This window comes from Cornus florida, unplaced genomic scaffold, assembly GCF_030987335.1.
Source record: "Cornus florida cultivar Cherokee Brave unplaced genomic scaffold, ASM3098733v1 CherokeeBrave_3.0.0_Hap2_Chr10, whole genome shotgun sequence".
NCBI lineage: Eukaryota > Viridiplantae > Streptophyta > Magnoliopsida > Cornales > Cornaceae > Cornus > Cornus florida.
In genome coordinates, this window is record NW_026775580.1 from 88,918,981 (window position 1) to 88,939,572 (window position 20,592).

Consider the following 20,592-nt stretch of genomic DNA (forward strand, 5'->3'; position numbering starts at 1 on the left):
AGGGAATAAGGGTTAGACAAGTCCATTAATGTATGCCCAAAAGTTTGAAATCAGAGCTAGGGTTAAAGTCTATCTATGCATGCAATGGATCTGAAGCTTCTTCACACAAATCCAATTTTGCCCCCATTTAACTACTACTACTTTCTTTTCTTTTCTCAATATTGAAAATTCATTTTTTTTTTCTACAGTTGACAATTGCCTAATAAATGAAACACCAATTATTATACTAATTTTTTATATTTTATGTGATAGACATTGATTACTTGATTTTATTGCACAATAAATACAATTTTTCTTTTTTAAAAAAAATTAATTCAATTTTTGGGGAAAAAAAGAAGAAGTTAATTGACTATGAGTAGCTAGCCAGAAAATAAAATTTTTATAGTTTTGAGATTTCATTCATATCTTATTCTTTTAGTTTAAAAATCAAGATTTATTTATTTATTTTTTCTTTTCTTTTAAAGGACATGTTTATGGCATATATAACCTAACTTTTATAGTAATTTCAATTTTTCTTTTTCTTTTTAAATAATAAATAATAGTAATAACAATCACCAAATACACATGCCTATCCCAATCATGGATAAATAATACTGATTGTATCGCAATCATTAGTAAACATATCATCATATTGTCTAAATTCATAATAAGTAAGATGATCGAGACTACAAAGTGATATATAATAGTAATAATAATTGTTTTTTGTTCCATTTAATTTGTTTTAACCATGTAGTAATTTAATGGTCTTGTTTAAAATTATAATATAAATATTTTATTTTTCAAATTGTTAATAATAATAAATCTTCATCCCTAGTTGATCATGGTTGACAGTTGACACAATTAAAGTTATTTCCACATTCAGAAGCTACAGCCAAAGCACATCTATCAAAAAGACAGCTACATTTGTTCAGCCAATTGTATTCACTTGGGATTTTTTTTTTTCTTCATGATAAATGGAATTCATTCATAAAAACATCCTCACTCTCTCTCTCTCTCTCTCTCTCTCACATCATGCAACTTGATATGTAGATCCAACTCATACAAAACTGTATGTGCCCTTGAATCTGAACACTCTATAATTGCTTTATGTAACCATTTCCATGTATGTACTTATTATTTCTACAATTAAATGCTTTAATTTAACATCCACTTGAACTATATATTATATTATAAACTGTTTAAATTCAATACAAATACTCTATAATTGCTTTATGTAACCATTTCCATGTATGTACTTATTATTTCTACAATTAAATGCTTTAATTTAACATCCACTTGAACTATATATTATATTATAAACTGTTTAAATTCAATACAAATTTAATCATTTCCAAGTGACAATTAAATTAACCCACCCACAATATGTCCTTTATTGAGCCTATGGACGTCACTCTCCATTCAGCTGAACTTGTGATCATAAGTAGTGACAACCAACTCTTATAATTACTTTTAAAATCATAATGAAATATATGTGTGTGTGTTTATATATATGCCACTTGATTTCAGTGGAGCTTTGTTAACTACTGTATAACTTCCAACTTGCCTACTAATTAAGTGCATGCATGCATGGTGATCGTATCATCTGCAAACGAGTGCAGGAAATGCAGTAAGACCTAATTTAATATCCTTTAAGAAACTTACTGAAAAGGGAGAGAAAAAATAAAAAATAAAAAAAAAACACTTTAAATGCCAACAATTAATTACTTAGTACAATACTCACCTCATCTACTGGAGAAATTATTAAACCATCCTGATTTATTTGACCCTTAATGAACTAATTCAATGAAAATCCTCCGATCATGAAACTTTGTTAGTTATTAATAAAATCTTGTGGGGCTATTTTATCAATTCGAGAGTCTGTATTTAACTGGTCCACCAAGTGTTAATGGTCCAAGACCATCTAATAATTTCTCTATCTACTGACTCTCCAATCTAATCGCTTTAAATGCTAAAAGGAGGACTCTAGATCATGGTTCGCAGTAACAATCATGGTTGTGATCGCAGTGTAACGGACTCGGACAAAATCAGCATAAACTAATTGATATGAATTGCGTATCGGACTTGAAAAAGAATTACACATCGGTCGATGCGGCGAATCATGCTCTAAGTAAATAAGAATAATATATATATATATATATATATATATATATATATAGATTATAATTTGTGTACTCTATACTAATGCAAGTTTGTCGAGGGGATGAGTGGACTCTAGATCAAATACAGCTAGAAACTTGGGAACAAAGTAAATAATTAATTGAGGGTTTGGTTAACAGAATTGAACCAAAAAGCTCACAACAGAACTGCTCCACTTGTATGATGTATCAGCACCTATGTGTGTGTATACATATTATATATATATATATATATATATATATATATAGGCACAAACACAACTGTAACACACTTAAACCACTAATCAGTAGGCCTGTAGTGCACGTAAACATGATTAAATGTATTAAATACCAAAATTAATTAAATCAACTAGCTTACACTGACAAGAACTTAGCTCCAAGTGATGTTTCTTCTACTTTTTTAAATGGAAGGTTTAATGTTCAAGTCCAGTGCATGACTTATTAGTTAAAAAATAAAATAAAAAATCGAATTTTCTAGATTATTTCTTAAGATTAATTGCATATTGACATTTTAATCATCTTATTATAGATTGAGACTTGAGAGAGATATAGTAGATGAGATAAGGTGCATGCACGTCCTTTAAGTGGTAATAATATTCAGTGAAGATAGTTACGTTAGATGTGCAATGAATGGGAATAGGTCTTGGTGTCATGGAGATGAGATGATCATGATATGTCGGTCCTATACATACATACATATACATATATATATATATAGGTGTGGGCAGCAATAAATTAAAAAAAAAAAAATGTTTATTGAGAAAAAAGTGGATGAGAGAGAAAGATAGAGAAAAAGGAGGGCTAGAATCATTGGATCTCTCTTTGGGTATTCTCTGTTCCCACTATATATGTATATATATATATATATTGTAAAGCCTTACACACACACACGCTTGGATCAATTTGACACACGTATACTTGGATCAATTTGTGATGAAAATTAGGATTGAAAAGTGTGACAATTTATTCAAAAAATATGTAGAGTTCTTAATTTCTTTGGTCTTTGTCTTCTAACGTCACGCGTTAGTATAGTAGGTTCAGATAATTCTACTTAAAGGCCTTGACTTTTGGCACGTACACATTCACCTTTTTTATTTTAACAAATATACATTGAATTATATACTTTGACTGGTTCAAACAAAAAAAAAAAAAAAAAAAACGAAGATGATGACATCAAAAAATTCATAATGATTCAGTGATGGATAAAAAGGACATTAAAGCAAATTGAAAAAAAAAAAGGCCATCTAGGGATAGGGCAATGTTTTGTCTTTTCTTCCATCTTTCCTTCTAATTTTTTCAACCTTTCAACTAAACGTAACATAACTAATAAATTTAATTATTTTTTCAGAAACATATTTATTTATTTATTAAATAAATTATTTAATTAAAGTCTTATGAGTACATATTTAGATCCTTTTTCTTTGTATAATAGAAATTTTATTTTAGAAAAATATTATTTTCTTGCAAATTTAGGAGTCTCACCACATACAAATTTAACATTCCGCGTATTTTCAATTTTTGCGAATTGAATGTACAACTGTACCTGGTTCATTTCTGTCTTAGTCTTGACAAAGATGAAGTGTATCTCATTCATTTGAAACATTACTATCATCAGCAAGCTTTTGTATTTCAATTGAATGTACAACTGTACCTGGTTCATTTGAATCATGTATTTCAATTTAATAGCCTTTCCAACTCATGTATTTCAAGCTTTTGTATGGTAATTAATCATGTATTTCAATTTAAAAATAAAACAAAAGCTAATACCATGTGATCAACTTGTAATTGAGGTGCTAAAATTAATTTAATTTTTAATCCCATTCAACTTTTTGGATTAACAAAGCAAATTGGCTGTCAAACCACACATTTTGTTGATCTCAATGCGCAAAAGAAACCATGCCAGTTCATTGATGATCATGTGCACTCATCCAGATAAATTACAAAAAGAAATACGTAATTAACCCTAAAATATGACTAAATAATCTACAAATACATTCTCTAAAAATGTTTGATACTAAAATTTTCAAACTGGTGGGCTGAAACGTGAATGCTTACTTTTTCATTCACAGACCTAGTACGTATGGTCCAAACTGCACCTATCACAAGTCACTACACCACCTTAATTAGTGGTTATAACTTCCCTTAATACACAATTTGGTGTAGAAAACTTGTCATTAACAAATTAACAAATCTCTCTCTCTCTCTCTCTCTCTCTCTCTCTCTCTATATATATATATATATATATATATATATATATATAAACAGATTAATTACATGAATAATTGAATATACCACGACCTAGCATTTAATTTTTACTGCCAAGTAAGGAAAAAAAAGGGATAAACTAATGACTCGGGCTCAAAAACCAGCTATATATGTTTTAATTATAATGATACGAGTATTTATTTAGGAAAAAATTTTCTAATGATATTTTAGGAGTAAATATTTGGTGCACTTATTATATCATGTTTTTTGTATGTCAAATCAATAATAAAAAAAAATACATATAAACTTCTTATCAACATTTTTTAGGCGTAAGTGTGAATAAAAAAAATATCATATAAACTTGTAAGATTCATAGATTATCAATAATGAACGTCTATAACATCTTTTTAACTAGGTTCAATTGAAAAACAGAGTTATCTTATGTTTAAAAATGCCTAAAGAAAGAGATGTATTTCATTTTCATTGAGTGAAAATATCAATGACATGATATGACTACCTCCCACGGACTTCTAAGGCTCCAAGCCGTTGTGAAATATATATTTTTAAAGTATTAAATACTAGAAATTTTTTCATATCATAATTATATATATGTGAAATTCTAATGTTGTCCCCTAAAAAAAAAAAAAAAATCTTTGTCCGTTCGGCATGAGGGGAATGAATGATAAATAATTCGTTGGAATGCTGATAAATTGCACACGGTTTCACATTGTTAATGTGCGTAAGCATTAATACCTTCCAATTTACATACATATATATATATGCGTAAGCAATCCTTATTTGTATATTAAAAATTTTAACTAATCAATACAAAAAACATTTAAAAGCATCTTGGGAACTACATAGAGAAAACAATTGATAACAAACCGTGGAATTATATATATATATATTGGGGTCAAATGTTTTTGTTGGATTAAGGATAGTAAAAGACCAGATTCATTCAACTTTGAATGATCAAGTTGTTTCTCCATTTAGTGTTTTAATAAATATATAGTTTATACACATCCAAGGATCTTCTTGGAAAAAGGGTTTTTATAAATTATTCTCAATCAATTTATTATCCTGATTGTACATACATTTATTATATGCATAATATATATTGTAATATATATTGTTTTCTTTAACATTTGCACTAATTAAGATGCGATGCATGTTCTTGTATCTTCGCGATATCATGGGAGATTTTGTGTTTTTGGAGGGCTTGGAATATTCAATAAATCATGATTGAAAAATATCTTCTATTTTATAAACCAGTATCTCTCAATATCTTTTTTTTTTTTTTTTTTGGCTGTCCAACCACAGTATCTCTCAAGATTCATTGTTTTAACTTTAACTTACTGAGAAAATAAATAAAGAAGATTTCATTGTTTTTGGTTAATCTACGTTGGAAATCAAAGATGATATTTCAAAGGAGGTGAAGGAAATCTGTATTTAGTAAAAAAATTGTGGATATTCATTTCATATTTCTTTGGGCATATAAGGAGAATTTCATTTAAATACTTATAAACATCATTGAATCTCTTCAAATAATTCAAAATCTGAACTTCAATAACATAAAGCGGGTGTGAGAGTAGGAGTACATTCGAGAGCGAAAGTGCGGAAACGACAAAATTAAGTCACAAATAGTAAGAAACGGGAGCAAAAAACGTGTGTGGAGCGAGAGCACGCTTGAAGCATAAGAGCGACATCAATTGAGAAGAATTGTGTGACTTAAATCAGAACACAATACTCTTATTAAGATTTAAGATGCTTATGCATACTAATTCCCATGAAAAACATACTAATAAAAAATTGGGTTTGTTAATTTGGGGTGTAATTTATTATATCTTACGGGAAATACTCGATTGAAGTATTTCTATTTTAGAAATTACCCACCACTACGGAATCAAATCCTTACCTCCTGTATCATTAAGCTAATGACCTAACTGGTTCTATCGATGTGTAAACTTAAAAATAAAAATAAAAAATAGTGATGATTAGCGCAGGTTAATGTGTTAATTTTAGCTTTGGTGATACAATGGTAAAATACCACTTATTTTTCTAAACAAGAATATATAAGAAAAGAAAGAAGTCACTTGCTTACATAAATTGTACAAATGTGAAATAGAAATGATCATTTATACGTCTCATTTGCAATCAGTGAATATACTACAAAGTCCATTAAAGGTAGATATTAGATGAGTCGGACATGTCATGTCATGACCACCCAATCATACTATACTACTCAATAACGTGATACGCCTGATATACCTGATATCTTCTCGTACCAAACAAAGCCAATTTACACAAACAAATATATTTTTAGTAGGGAAAGTTAGTTCAACCAATTTTTTTTGCTAGTGGGAAAGCACTGGTTCGTGTGGAAAAGCTGGACACATACACCAATTGTTGGTTAGCCCTGTGTATATAATTCCAGCTCTTACCCTCTTTTTCAGATCCAAATGTAATTAGTGACATCTCCTCTGCATTTTGAGTGGAATATGTGTGTGTTTTACTTGCAACATTATAATAATAATTATAAAAGAAAACTTGGGGTAAACATTTTAAAAGTTGAAACCACTGCAAACTACCAAAACAAATTTAGGTCGCTGAAAACGCCCTTTTTGTCATGTAGCGAACCATACACGTTCAACACAATAAAATTGAGGTGCCCAATATTATTTCGTATCCATGAATCATGTTACAACCTTGATTAATCGTACCACTAACCAAGGCTGTAATACAATTAAATCATAGGTTTTATCTTGATTTAATCGTGTTGCAGCTCCGTTAATGAAAGAATACAAGAGGATCTGGATTGAGGCGTGCACACAAAAATATTGTCTAGACCTTCGACGTTTAAAACATGTTGATCTGTAATTCCATTCGAAATCTCAGCATCCAAACAGAGTCTCAGTTTTAATACATTTCCAATCACTCAAATGAACATCTGAAACGTCAAAAGTGAAATGCATTTTCTCCCATGCTTTTCACTAATTTTTAGTGCTTCTCATTACATTGTCATCCAGCTACATTGTGCTTCTCAATTTGAATCCTTCTTCTGATAAAATATATGAAATGTCAAATATGGTTTAACAAAAAACTTATATTTCCAAGACTTATTCGATGCTCCGACTAACCAAATATTTTCTCCATTGCTTCTGCTCAACCAGTTTCTTCTGTTTCTCATGCCATCGCTCGGTATTGTCCCCTCATGCTATCTCTAGTTTAAATAACCAGTTTGATTTGTCAAAAAGAAGCTTATATGAAAAATACTTGAGCAACATCTAACAAGATTAACAAAGGCATCAAATTACCAAACCAAAGGAAAGAGGCCATATTATTTCTCTCTCATTTTTTTTTTTTTTTCAGTACCTTTTACACATTTCCTTTCAAACTGATTGACAAAACATCAATCCCAAGTGATGCAAACACACAAAAGAAGGCCACATTAAAAATCAGCCCATCCTTAAATAATCGTCATCTCGATAGGCATTTACAGTTGAGAGAAGAAGGAAAAACAGAAGAAGTATTGGATGGATAAAAGCATGTGAAAATGCAATTAACACAGAACCTGGACTTTTTTGCTCTTTCACCCAGATACAACAAGCCCTTAAAGTTAGAACTCACGACGGAAAGGATTCCATATGTACAAAAAAAAAAAAAAAAAAAATTGATACAACACCCTACTCAATCATACAAACCCTCCTGCTCCCATATGTCCACTAGAAAATCTACCATTTCCTGTCAGTTGGAGACCAATTACAAATTAAACAAGAGTACCCAATAGAACAATAACAGAACTGTTTAAAGGCACCAGAAAGAACAGCTGACTTACAGAGAGAGGGATTGGCCTGAAGAAACGCTTGTTAGTCCCAAGCAAGTTCTCATAAGACGCGTTGCAGCTGCAACAACAAAACGAATTAGCTTGGAAAGGGCGGAAAAAAAAAAAAAAATGCGAAAACAAAACCACTGCGTCAAAAACATGGTTCTCAGATTACTATGAAGGGTATAAACTTTTCCTTTTGTAACCAGCGTAACACAAAACCACTACATCAAAAACATGACAAGAGCAAGGTAGAGACCTTAATCTGGGTTCACGAACTTGTTCCTGGTTCTCAGACCTATTATTTTCAATCCACTGAAGCCTCATCTGATTCCAGAGAAGGAGGCCTGAAACCAACACTGTCAAGGTTATATCACATGAAGTACCACACTTGGCACCCACCTTTTTATGGGTATTATGCACAAAAGGTGATTAAGAGTCACTAATGGATGCATGGACATCTTATTTTTCTTTCTTTTTTTTTTTTTCCAGGGAAGTTTCAACATAAGAACAAAACATTAAACAAAGTAAAACTTGCCATGATTAATAAATTCAGAATGGTTGCTAGTACTGCCAGTGCCACTGGAGTTACTGAGGCTCTGGTTTGATATGCCTATAGATGAGATGCTCCTCTGAGATTGAAATGCACTGTTGTCCATATCACATGTACTGGTGCTCCAGAAATCTTCTGATACGCTTGGTTTCTTCACCATCTGCCCTTGAATTCGCAGTCCCTGTGAGGGCTCATCCACAGCAATAATTGGTGAGGGTCTGGTGCAGCTTCCAAGACAACCTCTGCTCTGTTACAATTCAGGTTTATTCACATATACAATAAATGCCGGCAAAAAAATAACTCAATGGCATGCCAACCAACACAATATATGTAGTCTAGTCATTCAATTCTATTTTTCCAACTCAAATTTAGGCTGCATTTGGTATTGTAGGAGGAAAAAGAAAATAAATGACAACATTAGTTATGAGAGAAAAGAAAAGAAAGAAGAGGATAATGTTAACCCCTCGTAGTAGTTGATTAATGAGGGAAAAAGAAAGGAATAAGATAGTATTAACCTTAAATTGTGTTAAGAAAAGATTGTTAAGGGAAATGATTGTTATATTTTATGAGTAATAAGAGTAAACTAATATTCACTTGTTATAAAAAGGGAAAAACAGGTAATTATTAACTCTGCTATCATTTCCTCCATTTTCGTCCACTTCTAGAAGGGTAAGAAAATAAAGGCACAAGGATTAAGTGAACCCCTTCTTCTCCCTCCACATCCTTCCATTTTTCCCTTCAATTTCTTAAAACAGACACGAAATAAGGTTTCCCACCAAATCTTCCCCTTCCTCTTCCTCTTATTTTTATCAATCCAAACTGACTCTTAGGTTTTCAATTCTTCAACAAACTTCTGCATACCCATAATGATAATTTCAACAGTGTTTGACCCACTCATCAACAATTTAAATAAGGTACTTATTAGCAACCGAAAACTGAAGGGCAAAGTGTAGAAAAACAACCCTATATTATAGATTTTTTGTACAATGAAACCCTAAATTTTAATGTGTGGTTCAAACCCTACTTTTTGAAAAAAGTAGCAAATTAACTTTCTGCCAGAAAAAAATTGTTAACTTTGACATGTGACATAAAATAAATGTATAATTCCATAAATGCCCTTTTAACATGACAAAAATGCCCCTAACTATATTTTACCATTTTTCTACAACTCTCACCAATCTCTCTCTCCAACTCTACCAGCTTTCTCTCCCTCAATCCAACTCTCTCACCGTGTACCCTCAGGAAGGAGAGATGGTGTTATTTGTGTACTTTATGGGCAATTGTGGTTTGTCTTAGTGGTTTATGGACATTATTGATTCTATAATTCATCATAGAATCTTTCCTTTCCCAAAATCTCTTTTTCTTTTTTGCTCATACTGCCAGGAGGCGTTTTGTGAAATCGCTATAGTATAGAAGCATTGCAAGAGGAGAAATGGGTCCCTCCGCCATCAGGAACTCCAGCATCAAGCGGTGGTCGATTCATTGGATCTGATTAGAATCCATGTTTTAAATCTGGCTTCTCACCGGAATCCGATCGGAATCAAACTTTCTCTTGCCGTCGATATCATCTTATTGAACCAAGACCCGTCAACTACAACATGGGAAATTTAAGGTCCATGGATTCCGACAGGAATCTGTTTTTAAATCTAGCTTCTCTCCAGAATCCATGGATTCTGACTTGAATCCATGTTTCAAATCTCTCTGTATACAAGGTATTATGACTTTAATCTGGAAAATATCTATCATTTTTTCACTCTTATTTCCATATTTTCTTCTTTAGAGAGCCAGAAAGCTCAAGAAAATATTACCAGTTCTTAATAAATTTAAAGAAGTTGCCGAAAGGAATTGCCGCCGATGGGATTCTAGCCGATCAACTACAAAAAACAATGTTAAGGTAGAAATGGGAAAATAAATAAAAAAATAAAAGGAGAAGTAATTTTAGTCTGTTTGGTTGCCTATATTGAAAGAAGGGTATTTTAGTCTTTTTATTTAACCGTTATCGGAAAAGTGTCAAGAGGTCCTTATTTGAACACTTTTAAGACTTTAGGAGTGTTTAATGAACACAAGGGGGCATAAGCACTATATGGGGGTGTTTTCTGCATTTTACCCGAAACTAAATCACAATTGGAATGCTTCGAACAAGTAATTTAAATTCCTACTAAAGATGATGAGATCACACCAACTTCATGAGTATAATGTTGAAATCCAGCATATCATACAAATCTTGAACCCAAACACAATAACATGAATCTGCAAATACAACATCTTTCTTTTACCCATGTGAAAAATCAAGTAATAATCTAGTTCATCATGTGGAACACAATATCAGGATCATGAGGCTTTATAGAGTACACCAGAAAATGTCTTTTTTTTTTTTTTTGCCCCCCAAATTGATAAATGGCATTCCAAGTATTTAAAACATGGTTTGGTTTGCATTTGATAATTCATTGCTACGTATGTTGGGTTTAGGGGGGGGGGGGGGGGGGGGGGGGGGGGGGGGGGGGGGGGGGGGGGGGGGGGGGGGGGGGGGGGGGGGGGCGGGGGGGGGGGGTTAGAGGAGAGGGGAAATTTGACACAGTTGCCACAATCACAGCCAATTTCATTACCCAAAAAAACAAAAGAAAAATGATCAATTCAGCAAAGCCTTTTTTTGAAAAATTAAACAAAACAATCGATTTTATTTCATTTTTCTATATTTTCTCAGCAAACAAGCAGAATCTAAACGAAAAAATCTACAGAAAAAGATACAAAATTTATGGAATGAAAGCGAGAACTTACCCTATGCAAGCGAGAAAGTGACTGATCCAAGCAGTAAAAGAACGGTACAGAATCATTCTTCTCTTTTGAGTCGAATCAAACTCAGATCGGTTGAAGCATAGAGTGTGTAGAATCCACTATATGAAGGATCTGAAAAACCTGTCAATTGGAAGAAAATACAATTATTGTGAGCTCCAATAATGGACGAACATTTCTAGGGTTTCATGTATGTATAAAGTGAAATCAAAGTTAAAAAAAAGAATATTAACCACCGTCGCCGCCACTGCCTTTCTTTTTAGTTCTCTTTCTTCTTCCCTTTGGAAGCAGTTGTGAGTAATAATATTATTAATTATAACAGTAATAATGTGGATAAGATGTTAAATTCTCACTCATATTCTATATGGAATGGGTCACATGCTATACGCGTGCTCTTCTTGGGAGTAAAATTGTAAACCCTACAAATTTATTGATAATTTAATTGAAGGTTGTTTTTGTATTTTTAAGTCAAATGGGGGGGGGGCGAGAGCACTAAAGTTATAAAATTCAAGTCACACAAAATGAAGTGAGAAAAAGAGGACGTGGAACGTCCTAACAAAATTAATAAAATTTAAGTTGCACAAAAGGAAGTAGAAAAGATAGCGTGTTAAGCATGATGGCAACACCAAATTAAAAAAATTGTGTGGCTTAATATCGACCAAATAAAATTTTAAGTTATTCATAATTTTACTATATAAAAACTAAAATAAAGAGTTTCAAATGTATTTTTCAAAATTTCGTATAAGAGAAATGTTGACTGCATGTGAAAGATTGTCACTAAAATTACTTATATGATTTCATGATTAATAACTAGTTTGTAGCATCTATAACCCCAAGACAAAGGATAGTAAAAAAAAAAAAAAATTGATAATGTTAAAAGACTGAAGGGTAGAGCGCAATGTGGGGCTGATGTAACTAAGATAAATATTAATTTATGATTAGCTTTGCCAAACGTTGTGAGTCGATTGGCCAACCAATAAGCAGGGAATCAGCCACCTCATTGGCTCAATAATTGAAACACATAATAAATCAACTGAAATCTATCACACACTTGCACTTCGTAGAGCGTCGAGAGGTGGTTGAGATGTGCCACGGAATAAACCACAAGTTAGTTGCATTATTTGCCAAAATCCTCAACTGAGTTGGAACTTGGGTGATCTCAACTCCTTATTCCAAAGATCGAGAAAGTATTGAGTGCGTTTGATGCACAGTATGTATTGTGTACACGTACGTATGTGTTTTGCATATACAATTCGGATGAATTGGTGCACGGACACCAAACTATTCCCAGAGATCTAAGCAATGTGTCAAAGTATCTAATTCTAAAATCTTCTCCATATTCATACAGTAATTGCTCAAAATCGGGTCATTGCTCATTTGCTTGGACTAGTGATAAAGGTCATTCAACACTCTCAATTAGTGAGAACACACTCTATCGTTGGATTAGCTGTTCCACCTTTGGTTGGTTTAAGTGGAATTGGAGATAAAATACTGAGGAAACAAAAATGAAATTTCAAGGTTTTGTAGAAGTAGGTCTACCTGTAGCAGGACACATCACAGCATAGAATTTTTGGAATGTTTCGTGACAATGCCTCGCAAAAATGGAACCCGACTTCCGATCACATATACATATAATTGCATGCTAGGTTGAAATCCCTTCTGTTGAAATATAATAGTTTGCGATAAGAAGGATTAAATTCCAGAATCATAATTTCTCTCATTTACAAGAAGATAAAAGAAAAACGGGTTTTGCACAATCCAAAATTCCTGATATTTCATGAGCACCAGCAGGATGCCCAAGTTGTTTCCGGTGTTTTCTTTTTCGTAGAGGCATGTTAACATAAGAGAGTCGGGGAAAAAAAACATAGAACAATCAGTACAAAAGAACTAGTAACAACCAAAATGCAATCCAAGGAGGCCTAAAATAGGAACTGCATGTTATAACATCAACTAACAGTTCCCCAGCTGTATCTTCTACTGCTTATTGCCTTGTTTGAACAGCAAAGATGCCAAACTTGCTCTCCACCCATATATCATAGAGGGTACATTCTTGCCGGGTAAAACAGCAGGCAGAGCACCATGGAACCCGCGATTGACGGAAGTCTCCTGCTTTTCACTTGCCTCCAAGAACCTGGAATAGATCAATGTCAACAAATAATTTGAAAGTCCATTACACTGCTTATAGCAAAGATTCCAGCTGTATTGCCCGTCAAAAGAATATATCTAGTGATGAGCAGCTTCACCTCAATGGCAACATGAATTTTATCAAAATCAGGTCCATCTTCAAAAGAGTGTGTGTGTGAGAGAGAAAGACAGAGAGGTTTACGAGCAGACCCCACCACAAAAATATCGAAGTCGTTCTTGGAACCAAACCAAAACAACCTGTTGGGCTGGTTGAATGGGGAACCAGACAACAGACCATTATGCATTATCCTATTATACTGCCTGTGTCGAGATACTAGCAAAAAGCTGGTTCACCAGACCGGCTTAACATCTGAAACTATCAAGATAATAATAATGTACATAAAAGATACCCATTCTAATAATTTCGTAATAAAAGATGCTTTAAACAAAAGATCCGATAGTGATGATTCAACTATCCAAGTCGCAAACAGAGCCCCAGAAGGAGACCCCAATTCAGCTGCTCCAGTCCCTGTGGTGTGTATCACTGCTTATAAAGTACCAAAGCCCTACCCCATTCTGTTCTGTCAAGGCAGTAGCCAGCATCATCACAAAAACACCTTTTATCTTTTCTTCTGCTCAGCACCAAGGCATCTGAAGGTAAATCTCTTGTCCACCTCTTTCCTCTTCTTATTCTTCTTCATCTTTTTCTTTATTTTTAAGATTTTCCCTTCACCAACTTTTATTTTTCCATTTTACATAGATACTATCAAGTTTTCGCTTTGCAATGATTTAGCATTCATATTGAAAGCTGGTAACAATCATTTAGAATGCTTTTCACTACCTTAAAATGGTCACCTAAAGATGCTTGAAGTATACTCCACTCTGTCCCAAAATAAGTTTTTATTTATTTATATACTATTATAATATTATGGAATCCAACTTTTAAATAGAACATACATTATATGCATGCCTCCTTTTGAAATTCCAAAACTAAATTCCTACAAATTTCAAGATATACATTGTCAATTTAGGAAATTTGTAGGCTGGGAAAAGATAATGCATAAGAATACATACTGGGGAGGTGGTAGCCCTTCATATGCAAATGTTGACATTCCCTGTCTTTGCTTGTGCTTGGGGTTAGATGAACAATATATGTATACTCGCCCACGACGTTTGACTGTCCTACAAAACTCACACATCTTCTTCACAGATGATCTCACCTTCATGGCTACCTTATGTTAAAGACAGAAATTATCAACCATTTATAATAACCAAGTGTGAACAACAAAGGCAATAATTATTACAGAGATACATCATGGGAATTAAGTTAAACATCAACAGACAAAATGCAATATACTGTAGTAAGCAAGAACCATCACACTAAGGAATTGAAAATTCACTCACAAGTCATATGGCCAAATATCCTCCAATTATTGAATAGAGTATACAACTCAATTAAGAAATTCCCTACAATCGGCAGATCGGAACTAAGGCCACGATCATAGCTTCCCTTTCTATTAAGAAGACATCCAATTAATTTTTTTTTAAAATAATAATAATAATAAAGAAAGATATTAAAAAATAGCTAAAAAGAAAAAAATGCATCTCTGTGAACCATTTGAGGGTACTTTTCCGAAACTTGAACCCTGCACCTTCCCCTTTGAGAGTGGTAAAAGATATCACTCAGCTAAAAGATGGTGCCATCTCCTAAATTCTTTTGACAATCTCTCTATGTTGGCTCTCCATGTAGGGCCCCAAGGCATTCTTCACCAGATTGAATTGTTTCTGTCATGAGAAAGTAACTTTGTCTTATGAGGACATCCAATTTTATTTTTTTTGGTGGACATATCTCCTTTGATCAGGTGGAAAGCTCTTCAATGCAGTAATGACAATTTTACAACACGGGTATATATATAATAGTGTGGATACTATCTGTTGGTAGGATCAACCAAACAGGTAGGGAGGCATAGTTTGATTTTTTTGTAGCATTTTGATTGATGGCTTGTTACCATAAAAACAATAAAATTTGGACGCCCGTGCAAAAAGGTTTCATGTCTATCTTATTTTTGATGAAATAAAAATTAAAGGGTCATTACCCAGAATGGTTCCTAATAATTGGATTGCTGGGAGAGGGAAATTGGTTTAGACCTAACCCTTTGGCACTATTTGCACAAAGAGGTTGTTCTCGAATCTCAACCCGTACTTTCAACCAAAAAAAAAACTGAGGTTAACTACTACTCATGGATGATATGGGATTGATTATCCAGCCATCAAGTTGGAAAAACTAAAGATCTGTTTGATTGTACTATGGAAATAGAATGCCCCCATCAACAATTTAAGAAGAAATTTTATTTTGAATTGAGTCACTAGGGAAAGTGGGATCCGTATCAAATAAAAAGATACTTATATTAGTCATTACAATGAAAACCCATAAACAATCACATTTATTTTTTTATTTTTTATTTTTAAGTAATAAACAATCACATGTAAAAATATGGTGAGTTGGTTATTTTCCTTAGTAACCCCATTTTTTGTAATCTTTTTAATTAATTGCAACAAGGACATTCAAATTCAAGAAGGCATCAAAATGCACATTAAATATGCCTTTCACAATTCTATATATAGCTAATCTATTTTCAATTTGCAATCTACTCAAACAAAAATAGTCTTATGTTCCTAAATTTTATCCAGCATAAAAAAACTGGATAACTACACCGCAATTTATTTCTTATTAGTAACAGAAATGATTCTTCTCATTATTTTGATAATAATCCATGACAGTTTGGCATAATTAGTTCTGATTGGAACATACCCCCATGCCTCGAATCAGGTCAATATCTACCTAATGCAGTAAAAATTCATCCCCCTGAGGCAACTAGAACGATGGGAAATTAAATTTCAAATACGTTGAAACTCAGTTCTCTTCTATGGCAGAATATATCTCATCATACGGAAAAAAAATAACAATAATAATAATAATCGAAAGGAATTTTACATTTCCAAAAGACTCCAAAGCTGTTTGAAAATTTTATTTTGGTTATTGAAAGAGCTTTAAAATAAGATCAATTCTACCTTCAAAAGTCCGAAACCCTAATTAAATTGAAAAATCTTTTAACAACTTATAGTCACTGGTACGGTCATTAATTTATAGATCAATTATAAACCCTAGAACAAATGCACAAACACAACAACAGAAATGCAAGGAGAAGAAATTAAAGAAGTATAATATATGCATATTTATACAGTTTTGAACGTTGTTCGCAAGCACGCTTCTATATAAATATATGCAGTTCTACAAAGGCTCACGCATAGATAGAATTCTGACAGATATATACAAACATAAACATACATACATACATATATATATGCACATACATATCGACTGAGAAGCACCTGTTTGATCGGCTACGACTTGGGAGCTGTTGACGGCTGTGTGCTGTGATCAGAAATTACAGATGCAAAGTTGCCACTGTAGTATTGTTGTCTACCGTCGAGTCTTAGGCACTGCCACTGATGGGCTGGGCTTGATTAAAGTTATGGGTATCGGACTATAAGGATAGGCTTATTTTTTAAATCAATGGACGTAGAAAATATGGCCCAGTTGTATAGGCCGGACAAGAGTCACATGTAAGTCACACCATCTTTTTAAACGAGTAACGTTTTCAAGCTTCGATAGTATTTTCGTTCTTGTTTTTCTTTTCACGGTTTCTGAATTAATTTTTCTTCTTTTGTGCTCCACTCTTAAATTTGTTTTTGTTCCCGTCTTATGTGACTTAGATCATATACGTCTCAGTTGTATAAGCGGAACAAGAGTCTAGCTTTGCACCAATTTTATTTTTTATTTTTTTTAAGGACTAAAGCTCCTCCAAGCATTGGAGATCACCTTTGTTTTGTGCGATTAGCACTTGTTTTACAAAAACACACACACAAACACACAAAAATGAAGATTTGTTGGCAGATTAGAAAAATATGTTATGCTTTCTAGATATATAGATGGTTGATTAATGTTGAAGCAAGGATTTTACTTGTTAGTCGGTGATAATATCACTGTCTGTTCCAATTCTATTTAACATATTGGAATATCAACAGAAGTCAAATCCACTAACAAAGCACAAGTTAATTAATGATTAAAAAAACTAATCCTTATCTTCAACCGATCCATTTCAGGGCCTTATTGGTCACTAAATTAAACCCTAACTTTCAAGAGCAAGACATGGGTCCTACCTAAAATTGCCATATGATGTCACTTGTACAAAATGATTAGCTTGTGATTAGTATAAAGAACATAACCAAACAACAATGAAGACAATGAATGAAAAAGTGTTTTAGTTTCATAGGTTATAGCATTTGAATAATATTTTGTTTCTCTCTCAATAATACAAACAAAAGTGCCGACAAGAATGGTTTAAGACTAAGGAACATTATTGGTGGCATTTCTTTTGTATTTTGTTGCTTTAAATAAGTGAAAAGGCATTGGCTCTTTTGCTGACCAAAAGGAAGGGCCATGAATCACTTTAATAGAACCCTATGTTTTTTTAAAACACCTTAATTTTGTTTTGTAATATGTAATAAATTAAGATGGTGGTTTCGTGTCAAAGAAAATCTAGGAAGCATCTAACCATAAGATTTGTATGTGTCATGTTTACTTACTAATGTAGTGATTGTTAATTCAATTATTTGATCTTAATATACATTAGTGTTTATGTCGCCATTTTTCATGGTTCTGAACACATTTTTTGCCAAAAGACTAGCAATTTTATTGATCCAATGCTTTATTTTTTATTCAACTAATTTTATTTTCCTATCTCACTTCATCTCTGGAAACTTTGACCTTTTATGGTTGGAGTTTAGACCGAAATTCATTAAGACAAATGTAGACTAGTAATTTTTTTTTTATTATTATATTTTTATTTTGTCTCTTCTTAGATTATTATTTTTAGGTGGGCATGACACATTCATGATATTTGTTTTTTATTTTATTTTTTATCTCTTCCTAGACTATACTTTTTTGGTTCATGAAATTCAATTCTTAAGACCACACCCAAATTTTAGAGAGGAATATGATTAATTCAAGAGTCTCTAGTCCTAAAAGACTTGATTGCCACATCACTTTGTTCTATCCTGAATGCGTATTTACTTTTGTATTTTTTAAAAATAAATAATAAAAAAATTAAATAAGATTCAACCTGAATACCATTAATTATATCATTCAGCTAGGAGATTAGAACTCATAGAATTCTATTCTAAAAAATGTGACAACTTGCCCAAAAAAACAGACTTAAATACGATAATGAAATTATGAAGACAAATTATTGTTTGCATCATAAAATTAATTTTTTAATTCAAACACATGGTGTTGTTTGATTGGAGGAAAAAATATATATCGTGTTATTAAATATGACTCTTATTTAAAAATTGGAGTCTAAAGTTACGTCAGTTTTGCTTCAAAACAAAGGTATTTGGATAAAGTTTATAATTCAAATAATATTTGAATTTAAAAAAGAAACTGTAGCTACAAGATTTCTCTATAAATAGAGACAGGAGAGGTAGATCTCACAATCATTCAATAACTTTCTTACTTATGCAATTTTACTTCTTTGCAATTTCATGTCTTTAACTTGTACTGTACTTCTGTTTATAGGAGTAGCCTAGTGTTAGGTTTACACTTCTTGTATTCTGTATGAAAATTTTACTTATTAAATAAAAATCGATGCTTGACTTCAGTTCCCTCTATTTTTATTTTCTAAGTATATTAGAATAGATGAATGCTCATGTAATTTGTTTTACTTCCTTCATCCATTCTACTTATAGTGCTGAAAGTCCTCTTTATTAAAGCGTTGAAGAACCTGAAGGAAGGGGTCATTCTTGCCTTACAGCAATCGCCTGATTCACTAAAGGTCGATTTCAGATTCGGTCAATAAGGATAGTTTGATTATCCAATCCCTTAGGTCAAAAGACTCGCCCTAAAAAAAAAAAAAAGAGTCAAACAATTATGTACATTTCTTTTTATGATACAATCTTGTATAAACCAGATTTATCATTCAATCATAGTTGTTTAACTATTTGAGTTTTATTTTGTTTTTTAATGTAAATAAAAATAAAAAAAGGTTACCATTTTTTTATAAAAAAATATATATTTTATTGGTAGGTAAATAGTAAATACATTCATGATTCAACAAATCACAGATTTTTTTTTTTTTTTTTTGTTTATACATGTTTTTCATGAAATGTAAAATTTTGTTTGTGCTGTAAATGAGACTCCTTCAAATTTCAGTTGCCCACTCCAGAGTTTGACCTTTACTTTGTTGAATTGTTGGCTTGTTCTTCAGTCAACGGTTTGTTTGTTCCATAAACTCATAAACAGGAATATATATATACATAGATATATGTATACACAGTATGCAGGAAGGGTCCCGATTGTGATGTAACATATTCGAATAAAATTAATATAAACGGATAGATACGAATCGTTTAATGACATTGAAAAAGAGTCACACATCAACTAATACAACAAACCATCATATATATATATATATATATATATATATATATTAGTCAAATAATTGAGCCTCTCATTCATGAGATTACCACGAGTCTATGTTGATCTAAAAAGAATAAAACTAAATAAATTTGAAAAACTTAAATCTGGAATGTAAATGTCAATATTTTGGATTTTAAAACTGATGGAAGTTTTGAAAAATGTTGATGCACAAAATTGAAGCTTTCTTTAGTTATTCTTACGATTTTGAAAAAATTTCGAGAGGTATAATGTGATTAGTTTATGGAGTTCCAAATATAGATAAATATATATAAAAACTATTAAGTGATTGTGTTATGCAGATCTTATAATTTTTACATCTGAAAACCTTTTGTAGTTGGCCCTATTAAAAATATTTAATGGGCTACATCACTTCTCAGAAGTAAGTAGTAGTAGGTAAATATTAATATCATTTTTCATT

The 20,592-nt window shown here is 32.1% G+C and overlaps 2 protein-coding genes across 9 annotated transcripts; both read right to left on the bottom strand.

The window, feature by feature from the left end:
- Positions 1-7,788: 7,788 nt before the first annotated feature.
- Positions 7,789-11,839, bottom strand: LOC132279910 (uncharacterized). 4 transcript variants are annotated; one of them, XM_059781973.1, is made up of 6 exons: positions 11,761-11,839; positions 11,495-11,632; positions 8,702-8,958; positions 8,423-8,510; positions 8,176-8,242; positions 7,789-8,081 (listed from the first exon to the last, which is right to left on the bottom strand). In XM_059781973.1, the coding sequence occupies exons 2-6, from the start codon at positions 11,548-11,550 to the stop codon at positions 8,028-8,030; spliced, it is 522 nt and encodes a 173-aa protein (XP_059637956.1). In that variant the 5' UTR covers positions 11,551-11,632; positions 11,761-11,839; the 3' UTR covers positions 7,789-8,027. The 4 variants fall into 4 exon arrangements, with proteins under 4 accessions (XP_059637956.1, XP_059637957.1, XP_059637955.1 ...); XM_059781974.1 differs by having other exon boundaries at positions 11,743-11,789; XM_059781972.1 differs by lacking the exon at positions 11,761-11,839 and having other exon boundaries at positions 11,495-11,730.
- A 1,327-nt stretch (positions 11,840-13,166) lies between these two features.
- On the bottom strand, positions 13,167-17,160 carry LOC132279911 (uncharacterized). Of its 5 annotated transcripts, XM_059781976.1 has the most exons (4): positions 17,027-17,129; positions 15,038-15,418; positions 14,708-14,861; positions 13,167-13,640 (listed from the first exon to the last, which is right to left on the bottom strand). In XM_059781976.1, the coding sequence occupies exons 2-4, from the start codon at positions 15,042-15,044 to the stop codon at positions 13,484-13,486; spliced, it is 318 nt and encodes a 105-aa protein (XP_059637959.1). In that variant the 5' UTR covers positions 15,045-15,418; positions 17,027-17,129; the 3' UTR covers positions 13,167-13,483. The 5 variants fall into 5 exon arrangements, with proteins under 5 accessions (XP_059637959.1, XP_059637961.1, XP_059637960.1 ...); XM_059781978.1 differs by lacking the exon at positions 15,038-15,418 and having other exon boundaries at positions 17,027-17,160; XM_059781977.1 differs by lacking the exon at positions 15,038-15,418 and having other exon boundaries at positions 14,708-14,865; positions 17,027-17,152.
- Positions 17,161-20,592: the final 3,432 nt, after the last annotated feature.

Coding starts and splice junctions, on each gene's coding strand:
- LOC132279910 (XM_059781973.1), bottom strand. CDS start 11,550: ATGATTCTGTACCGTTCTTTTACTGCTTGGATCAGTCACTTTCTCGCT. Junction 8,511..8,701: donor TTCTGAATTTATTAATCATG/GCAAGTTTTACT, acceptor TGTTGGTTTCAG/GCCTCCTTCTCTGGAATCAG. Junction 8,082..8,175: donor TCAGGCCAATCCCTCTCTCT/GTAAGTCAGCTG, acceptor TCCAACTGACAG/GAAATGGTAGATTTTCTAGT.
- LOC132279911 (XM_059781976.1), bottom strand. Junction 13,641..14,707: donor GAAGGGCTACCACCTCCCCA/GTATGTATTCTT, acceptor GATCTATTCCAG/GTTCTTGGAGGCAAGTGAAA.